This window comes from Megalobrama amblycephala, linkage group LG14 (genome assembly GCF_018812025.1).
Source record: "Megalobrama amblycephala isolate DHTTF-2021 linkage group LG14, ASM1881202v1, whole genome shotgun sequence".
Classification (NCBI taxonomy): domain Eukaryota; kingdom Metazoa; phylum Chordata; class Actinopteri; order Cypriniformes; family Xenocyprididae; genus Megalobrama; species Megalobrama amblycephala.
In genome coordinates, this window is record NC_063057.1 from 2,242,197 (window position 1) to 2,252,956 (window position 10,760).

Sequence of the window (10,760 nt, forward strand, 5' to 3'; positions counted from 1 at the left end):
ATATTGCAAACGCAGGTTACTGGAATCAGCCAATGAACGGTCGGTTCTGCTTGTTTATTAAGAAAGAGTGTGGGAATCGTGATTGGGAGATTCACTCTGAATGATTCATATGGGCAGTGGAATCCAAGTAAACAACTATAAAACAGCTTTTGAAAGAACTGTTGCTCACTATGAAGGGAAATACTGTGCACTAATAATAGTGATTGTAATGAATGGCTGATTGTAATGGGAATTCCAGGGAAGGTCACATTAGGCTCCTGGAAGCTTCTCAGCTCACGGGTTTGTGGGTTTGCAGAGGAAAACACAAACAAAGACTCTGGGGAAACATGCTTTTGCAAAACAAAAAGCCAAACTGTATATCATTTTAAATGTAATTTTTATCATATAAATATATTTATCATAAATAGTTTTGTTTGTAATTATATTACTGCTCTTTCTTTTCCAGTTTCATGATATGGTAGCATCCCAGGGCGATGGGGAGTCGTGAATGTCAGAAATAGACATTTATGAATAATATATCAGCAGATGCCTTCATCGTCTGGTATTTCTCAGATTACCATTACTATTTCATACTCCGGGAAAGACGGATAATTACCAATAAAATGCATATGACAAGAAATTATATCAAGATTAATCAATAATGACAATAAAAAAATCAAAACATGAGCTGCCACAATATATATATATATATATATAAAGTAAGCACTGAAATGTGTTATCAGCATTATTTTCTCCCTTTATCCACCATCTTGTTGCTTTATCTGCAAGGAATATATATATATATATATATATATATATATATATATATATATATATATATATATATATATAAATATATATAACAAAAAGATGGTTGATAAAGTGAGAAAAATACATTGATAAATTCACTTATATTTCTTTCAATACCGAAAAGAATCAATAACATATACGCTACAAGTCTGGAACCAAAATCAAATGCTTCCCTACTATATAGTATGTAGGGCTGTGATGGTAGGCATGACAACCGCGCCACCGCGGTGGTGAAGTTGACACCGCGGTCGTGGAGTGTCACCGGCAGTTGTGTGACGTCATATGTAATATATATTTATATATCACAGAGATCGCGTTAACTGAAAACTTTCCGTCTTTGATGGAATTTGTTTAGCAGTGACGGAAAAAATCTGCAGCCCGTTCGTCATTTTGACAGATTATGTAGTTTGTATGTAAGCTTTTTGTAATTCCCACCCCTGTCCAGTAGGTGGTGAGTGCGCTCCAGTGTGGCAGCAGAGCGCGAGTTCAGTCTCCAGAATAAAATGAAAACGATGCGCTTGGTTACACACAGACGAGCACCCTAGTTTAAGTAAATTGTATAATGATAAAGTTGCTTATGCATGCTTACTTAAGTTTTTTATTTTTCTTGCTGACTATTAGTTTATGGTCAACGAATGGGTTTTCTGAGGTATAATGTTAGGTGACATTGTTGGCAACACTGACTGAACTGACGTGATACAGATTTCGGTAAGCTACTGTATCTTTCAACATATTTTTTTATTTTCATTCATGTTTATTTCGTTCTGTACAGTAGTAAAGAGGAAAGGGTGATCGCATTCACTCACAATCCGTGACAAGAGTTCAAGATGAAAACTGAAAGTGACGCAGCTTGTCTTTGATCAACTTTCTTTTCATAGTATAAATAAATGCAAGCCTATGCCTATTTGCTTATCCTGTAAGTTTGTGAATTAAATGTCTTATCATTAAAATATAAAAATTAAAATGACGGGTAATATTGATTATGATGGATTTTTTTTATGATCCTGTCCATCAAAATGACGGCAAAACGCAAGTCTAACACAATATATATATATATATATATATATATATATATATATATATATAAATAAAAACCCCGGCCCCCCTTCGGACCCCACCACCGCAACACCGGCGGTTGTTGGTGATTTACCACCGCGGTAGTAAAAATTTGCCACCGTCACAGCCCTAATAGTATGCGAAAAACAGTACGCTAACAGAGTAGTATGTCCGAATATGTAGTATTCGAAAAACAGTAGGCGAAAAGGACCCGGATGAACTACTAGTTACGGCAAGATTCTGAAGTGTGCATACGATGGACATTATTTACTATCCCATGAGGCCACAGGAGAGGATTTATGAATAACATTGAAACAACACAACTGATGCCGGTAGGTCACATGACAATAACAACATCTCCTCAAACTGTTAGTTAATGATTATCCTAAGTATATACGAATTATATTAATATAAAATATGCTTAGCTTACTATATAATGTGTACAAAAACACATTAGTGCATAATAAAACCAATTGAGTGTAATTTTTTACACTTGATTAACTGTTAATAGCCTAATATTAAGCGTATTAAGTGAATAATTCAATCATTCATTGGTTTTAATTATAACTTAAATATTTGGACATTTAACACTTAATTTAACACATAATTACATAAAAGATGATTGAGAATATACGTAGGGTACAGTCTGCTCAGACTGTATGTGGTTTCAGACAGACAATTAGTATTTTACCCCAAAGTTGTGTGCTATGCATATTTTCATGCATATACACTTGAGCAAAAGCGCTTTTGGGATCGGACCACGTTTCCACCACATAAAATATCAATGACTTTCTTCCCAGCCCTCACAACACTGGCACATTATCATATAGATGACACGGAAAAATATCACTGAATGCCAAATTTGTGTGACCAGTTTTCCAGTGCAGACCTCTGATCTGTTAAACAACATTCAATACAGTTCATTGAGATTTAATGCCAATTCAAAAGTAAAGCATGCAATTCTCATTTTCAGTTATTGTTTTCAACTCAAACACACAAAAAAACCTAAGAATGTAATACAATTCTTTAAAAAATAATCATAAATCCATCACTCTATTGTTTTGTTCCAATTTCTGTTGGATTTGTATTTTTGGCGATCTCAATGACAGTCTTTGTATTCAAGTGCATATGGAGGACTCCTGAAGCAGACATGCTCTTCAACCGTCTCAATCTTATTATCCACGAGCGTGTTTGCTGGCAGCCGTCGCCCTGTGCTAACCTTCAGCGCAGTCCACTGCAGTCAGCAAGAGTACGCTAGATCCACTAATAAACTCAGGCTGTGAGAATATAGACGAGGAAGCAATATGGGATGAAGATTAATGTCCTTATGCATCAGTCGAAAACATAATTTAGTGTGCGACTCGTCATCAGCAAATCTGAAATGTCGAGGGACACTCATGTTTACATCTGCTGTAAAACTATGATGTGAAATCTCTTGCTTATGGGGCGGTCCCTGCACTTTTCATTCCATTGACTTCCATTCAAATGCATGCGAATGCATTAGACCGGTGTGGTGAGAAATCGAGTCTCCCCCAGGAATCGGGTCTCCTTTAGGACCCAGGCGGTAATGCCTGATCAAAAGTTGTTATCATGATGACTTGACTAATTATAACCTATTTCACTATTGTATGATGTTTATTGCATAAAATGCACAAACAACATGCTCGAAATATAAAATAAATGCATATGTATTGTATATTAAAACAAACTGGAAACACAACCATGCCTAAAAACCGACCCGATTCCTGGGGGGACCCGATTTCTCACCACACCGGAAATGCAAGCTCATGCGAAAAGTTTCGCATTTCTCTGCGGTCCAAAGTTCAAGTTTAGTGAACTCTGACCTGCGAATTCGCATCACGTGAAGCCGTGTGACCAGTAGAAGATTGATATGTCACGGCGTGACCTCTTGGCTGAATTAAAAGAACGATATTCTCGCAGTAAAGTCGAGAAGATTGTATATTTTTTACATTTTAATGTATTACTTTTTGTTATATGTTGAATTCATGTTTATTAAAAAACATGTCACGTGTCATATCACGACCGTTGCAGTGTCCGAAGAAATTTTGCATGCTCAAAGTCTAGTGTGACCGTGACTTTACTCAAATCTTCTATGATAGCTGATGAGAATTCAAAAGGGAAAAGTAGATCATTAGAACTACATGTTGCAAACAAATACTCTTGAAACTCATGCAGCACATCATTACTTCTTAATCCACATATATATATATTAGTACAGTCAAATTGATTAATCGCATGTAACATAAAAGTTTATATATATATATATATATGTGTGTGTGTGGGTGTGTGTGTGTGTGTGTGTATACATATATTTACAAACGTTTATGTTACATGCGATTAATCGGTTTGAATAAAATAAAGTATGTCCTGTGTGTATGGTAGATGCGATTAATCGTGAATAATCGTCAAAACAGCACTAATATTAGTGTTGTCGAATCGATTAATCGGGGTTAATCGCATGTAACACAATAGTTAGTATATGTGTGTGTGTGTGTGTGTGTGTGTGTGTGTGTGTACACAAATATTTACAAACATTTGTTACATGCGATTAATCCCGATTAATCGATTTGACAGTGCTGATTAATCAAATCTAACATACACACATATAAACATTGGTGGATCCAAAATGGTCAATATTCATATTCATGCATTTTATTCAAATTTTATGTTAATCATTTATTGCTTATGATTTTTAATGTTACTTATGATTTCAAGTATTCATATTATCTTACTCAATTACAAGCATATAGTGGTAACATTTGTGGTTAAGTTGGGTTCCTGCCAAAATCATACCAGAATGTCGATGTTCTCAGAATCGATCACACTTTGTACTTTTCCTACAATAATATTTTGTATCTCTGTATTCAAATGAAAGGGGATTTTTAAAAAGGTGTTAACCCACCCTTTTGAGGGGCTATTTTTTACTGTTTTTACTCTATCTGAAAAGAAATTCTGAAAGAAATTTGTCACAAAATTTCTTTAAATCCTCCAAAACAACGGAAAAGTTCACTTTGACCTTTTCTTATCTATCCAAACGGACCTGGAAAGGTGTGATGTAAATTTCCCTATGCTTATGGTATAAAAGTCGTTGATAGTGTAGCTTTTTCTCCTTTGGTTTTTCCGTTGCTCTTCTATCTGCAAATGTCTTAATTATTGTTCCTTCTTTCTGTATATTCTGATCTTCATCTATTAGATACAATACTCACTCTAGATTTTATTATTAACTATTAATTACTTAATGAATTTGTTTGTCTCTATAATTTCTAATGAATAAATTTGTTATTACTTATTCATATTTAATCTCCGACATAATCATTGTTGGACTGCCTGGATCTCATTCTCTCAAGTTTTTGCATCAAACATTTTCATGTTTCATGTAGTTAACATAGTAGACATGGGAAATATATATATATAGTATTTTCTGTTATCCCCGTTCTTAGCGATTTTTGGAAACATTCTATTCTTTTAAACTCTTTTTATCATAACCAGATTATTTGCCAGTATTCTATTCTATTGTTTTCTATTGTTTTCCATGACATATTTCTTGGCAACGTTCTATTCCATAACATGACACGACCAGAGTTTTGGCAATATTCTATTCTACTTTGTTGTTCTCAGATGTAGCCTATTCTATTCAATTCTGTTCTATAACATATAAAACACAACAGGCCTGTTGTTTAAAAAGGAGCCACAGTGAATAAGTCTGTACCTCCTGCAGTTGCTCCAGCTCCTGTCTGAGGGTCTCCTGCTCGGCCTCCAGCTCCGCATACTGTTGTTTGAGGGTCTGGTTCTCCTCCAGCACCACGAGCCCGCACTCCGCCGCCCGGACCTTCTCGCGGTTGGCCTCGGCGAGCTCGCGGGTCAGCCGCTCCACTTCCGCCCGGTAATGATCCACCGACTCCCCGCATCCTCCTCCGCCTCCCCCAGCAGCCATCGGCCCGGCCCGTGCCCTCCACTGCGCTGGATGGATGGATAGATGAACGGATGGATGGAGGCACCTGCACCTTACCCGAACCGCCAGTACAAAGTCAATGATCCAGACATTATCAACTAAAGAATGAATTTAATCCGAGTGAAAAATAAACATCGCGATCCTTTCAGGAGCCTCGCTTTCTTTCTCTCTTTCTTTCTCTTCTTTTTCTGCTTGATCATGGGTGTTGGGACGCCATCATCGCTAGGATGGAGAAAAGTGGCCCAACTCACTTCGGCTCTCCTCCTGCTGTGACGTCAGCCCATCTTGCTGCAGCCCTTCCCGAAGCCTGAGCTCATGCATATGAATTGAGGCTCGCCGACGTTGCTTGGTAACCGAAGTTCTAAGAGCGCCCAGTCCCGTGACGTAATGCATATTCATAAGCAGCTGAGATCATTTGCCTTCCGTAGTGGAGGACGTCACATTACGTCATTAATATTCATGATTTCAGCGTTTGCAGGATTGTTTTTTTTTTAATTTTTTTATTTTATTTTATTTATTTATTTATTTTTATTAAAGGGTATGAAAGGGTTAATATGAAAATGAAAATTCTGTCATTCATTACTTACCCTCATGCCGTTCCACCTTCGTTAATCTTCGGAACACTGCATAGGGAGCAATGACATTTCCTCTCTCAAGATCCATAAAGGTACTAAAAACATATTTAAATCAGTTCATGTGAGTACAGTGGTTCAATATTAATATTATAAAGCAAAGAGAATATTTTTGGTGCGCCAAAAAAGGAAATGACGACTTATATAGTGATGGCCGAATTCAAAAGACTGCTTCAGCATGTCGAATCTGCTGTTCGGAGCGCCAAAGTCACGTGATTTCAGCCGTTGGCAGTTTGACACGCGATCTGAATCATGATTCGACACACTGATTCATTTGTGCTCCGATGCTTCCTGAAGCAGTGTTTTGAAATCGGCCATCACTAAATAAGTCGTTATTTTGTTTTGTTTTTTGGCGCTCCAAAAATATTCTCATCACTTTATAATATTAATATTGAACCACTGTACTCACATGAGCTGATTTAAGATTTGATCTTAAGATTTTAAGATTATCATAACTTAACATATTACCATCTTTAGCCATTAAATGTATTACAGCCCAAACTCATTTTTCCATCCAGTCCTTATAAAATAAAGATTTCCTCTTATGTAAAATATATCTGTTATTCCAAATTATAGCCTTATGAGCATGGAGTAAAATTATGCTTGTACAGCATTTTCCAATATAGTAACACCTTGCAGGATTGTTTTTGATTTATCTGAGGAGTAAGTCTCTAAAAATGCCACAAGAGGGCAGGCGTCTCCTAAACATTGATAATCAAGCCTGTAGTACATTAATTAAAATCTAATAATTCACATATATAGTATGTACTCAATCACTGTTCACCATGTTAACGTTTTTTTTCTTTGCTCCACAGAAATGCAAAACATCTGCGTATCTGTCAGGAAATATTGATTAATCCCGACCAATTAAACACTGGGTTTTCTGCTGTTGTCAGAAGAGTGCGCTGATAAGATCGAGATTTCACTTCAGTGCTATAGGCTGTAAACACAGATAAACACGAAGGTGAAAAGTTGAACATTTGGAAGAGTGATGATGTCAAGGTAAGGCCACACGCAGCAGTAAAAATAAACGAGTGTGTGAAGGTGCAGTGCCTTAAAGAACACTAACAATGAATCCATAGTCATTTTTGGGCCAGTATTTTCCGTTGTTAACTTGAGTATTGTATTATAACACATTAAAAAAACAATGGGTGTGTCTCAATCAGCTCACTAGTTCACTAGTCAGGGCACTGATTAGGGAGTCGGCCATTTTAGGGCTGTCTCAATCGCAAAATTCTTCCAGTGCAGTGGGACGTTCACTCCCTATAAATTCCCACAGTGTACCGCAAAAACTAGGGAGCATCGCCATAGTCCCTTTCAATTAACATATTTCAAATCAGCAACAAAATCTGACATGAATAAATGTTGTTTCTTATGCTCAAATAGCATTAAAAAGCTTATTTTTCAGGCTAGACCAGCCAATGCGCATGTGCGGTCCTAAGCAAAAGTCTCGGGTTTCTATGGGAACCGGAGCTTCTAATGGCAGCTGCGGTGATTTTTTGAGAAACCAAGCAGTTTGCACAAGAGTAGCCTACATATAACCAAACATGTTAGGGAAAAAAATGGAGAAAAACATTGTATACATTAAATAACTGTATTTTATGGAGCCCCGCACATGAGTAAATTGTGCTCTCGATTTACAATTGCGTTCCCTCGATTTACTAACTTTTGCACACGATTTACTAATTCTTTCCCTCGATTTGCTAAATTGTGTACATGATTTACTAATTCTTTCCCTCGATTTGCTAACTCGTGCACATGATTTACTATTTCGTTCCACCGATTTGCTAAATTGTGCGCAGGATTTACTAATTCTTTCCCTCGATTTGCTAAATTGTGTACATGATTTACTAATTCTTTCCCTCGATTTGCTAACTCGTGTACACCATTTACTATTTCGTTCCCTCAATTTGCTAAATTGTGCGCAGGATTTACTAATTCTTTCCCTCGATTTGCTGAATTGTGTGCATGATTTACTAATTTGTTCCCTCAATTTGATAAATTGTGCGCACAATTTACTATTTCGTTCCCTCGATTTACTAACTTGTGCACACGATTTCCTATTTCATTCCTTCGATTTACTAACTCGTGTACACCATTTACTATTTCGTTCCCTCAATTTGCTAAATTGTGTGCATGATTTACTAATTTGTTCCCTCGATTTGTTAAATTGTGCTCACAATTTACTATCCCGTTCCCTCGATTTACTAATTCGTGCACACGCTTTCCTATTTTGTTTCCTCGATTTACTAACTTGTGCACACGATTTCCTATTTCATTCCTTCGATTTACTAACTCGTGTACACCATTTACTAATTCTTTCCCTCGATTTGCTAAATTGTGCGCACAATTTACTATTTCGTTCCCTCAATTTGCTAAATTGTGCGCAGGATTTACTAATTCTTTCCCTCGATTTGCTAAATTGTGTGCATGATTTACTAATTTGTTCCCTCAATTTGATAAATTGTGCGCACAATTTACTATTTCGTTCCCTCGATTTACTAACTTGTGTGCACGATTTACTAATTCTTTTCCTCGATTTGTTAAATTGTGTTCACAATTTACTATCCCGTTCCCTCGATTTACTAACTCGTGCACACGCTTCCCTATTTCGCTCCCTCGATTTATAAATCGTGAGCATGATTTACTTTTTCGTTCCCTCGATTTACTAACTTGTGTGCACGATTTACTAATTATTTTCCTCGATTTGTTAAATTGTGCTCACAATTTACTATCCCGTTCCCTCGATTTACTAACTTGTGTGCACGATTTCCTATTTCGCTCCCTCGATTTGTTAAATTGTGCTCACAATTTACTATCCCGTTCCCTCGATTTACTAACTTGTGTGCACGATTTCCTATTTCGCTCCCTCGATTTATAAATCGTGAGCATGATTTACTATTTCGTTCCCTCGATTTACTAACTTGTGTGCACAATTTACTAATTATTTTCCTCGATTTGTTAAATTGTGTTCACAATTTACTATCCCGTTCCCTCGATTTACTAACTCGTGCACACGCTTCCCTATTTCGCTCCCTCGATTTATAAATCGTGAGCATGATTTACTTTTTCGTTCCCTCGATTTACTAACTTGTGTGCACGATTTACTAATTCTTTTCCTCGATTTGTTAAATTGTGCTCACAATTTACTATCCCGTTCCCTCGATTTACTAACTTGTGTGCACGATTTCCTATTTCGCTCCCTCGATTTGTTAAATTGTGCTCACAATTTACTATCCCGTTCCCTCGATTTACTAACTTGTGTGCACGATTTCCTATTTCGCTCCCTCGATTTATAAATCGTGAGCATGATTTACTATTTCGTTCCCTCGATTTACTAACTTGTGTGCACAATTTACTAATTCTTTTCCTCGATTTGTTAAATTGTGTTCACAATTTACTATCCCGTTCCCTCGATTTACTAACTTGTGTGCACGATTTCCTATTTCGCTCCCTCGATTTATAAATCGTGAGCATGATTTACTATTTCGTTCCCTCGATTTACTAACTTGTGTGCACAATTTACTAATTCTTTTCCTCGATTTGTTAAATTGTGTTCACAATTTACTATCCCGTTCCCTCGATTTACTAACTCGTGCACACGCTTCCCTATTTCGCTCGCTCGATTTATAAATCGTGAGCATGATTTACTTTTTCGTTCTCTCGATTTACTAACTCGTGCCCACAATTTACCATTTCACTCCCTCAATTTATAAATTGTGTGCACGATTTAGCCTACTATTTTTTTCCTGCATGTCATGTGCAGGGCTCCGTAGTATTCATATTGCCTTGATGTTTTTACTTTTAGATATTGTTTCCAAATATTTTTATGTCAAGTTAAAATTGTTCAAACAATTGTTGTTCATATGGAAGTTTTCCATTCCATTAGACTTCATGAATACATTTTATCACCATCCACTGAGAAACATCATAACATCACATCAACAATCCTAGCTTCTTTTGGTAAACGTGTATATTTTTTTGATTAACTAATATCTCAAGGATCTTTTCAGTTAATTGTTCACAGAATCAGCCTCACAAGTAGATTACAAATCAGACTGAATCGTTTGAGTGAACAACCGACTCACTGAAGCAAGAACAGCAGTGTTTGATTCGTAATGAGCCAAGAAGCCTGAATGTGAAAAAGTTGAAATTACTTTTTAATTTTTTTATTTCAGGGCAGAACAAGCTTTCATAACATGCATAAAATATTCCAGCTCGTAGATTATACTCTAATGTCAACATGTCATAAATCATGACACATAAATTATATCTATCTCAAAGTCCAGTAAGAAGTTACATGTATTTTA

General features: G+C 36.5%; 1 protein-coding gene and 1 long non-coding RNA gene across 6 annotated transcripts in view; one reads left to right on the plus strand and one right to left on the minus strand.

Moving 5' to 3' along the window:
* Nucleotides 1-6,306, minus strand: part of LOC125244342 (protein bicaudal D homolog 1-like) — a 28,759-nt gene extending 22,453 nt beyond the window's left edge. The window contains exon 1 of one of the 3 annotated variants that reach the window (XM_048154418.1): nucleotides 5,576-6,301. In XM_048154418.1, coding sequence (XP_048010375.1) covers nucleotides 5,576-5,800 — 225 coding nt within the window. In that variant the 5' untranslated portion in view covers nucleotides 5,801-6,301. Of the gene's footprint in view, nucleotides 1-5,575 lie in introns of all 3 variants that reach the window. The other 2 variants (XM_048154417.1, XM_048154415.1) reach the window with 2 other exon arrangements.
* Nucleotides 1-10,760, plus strand: part of LOC125244345 — a 154,702-nt gene that overhangs the window by 29,074 nt on the left and 114,868 nt on the right. For all 3 annotated transcript variants that reach the window (XR_007179319.1, XR_007179320.1, XR_007179321.1), the window contains exon 3: nucleotides 7,266-7,452. This is a non-coding gene — a long non-coding RNA (uncharacterized LOC125244345). The remainder of the gene's footprint in view (nucleotides 1-7,265; nucleotides 7,453-10,760) is intronic.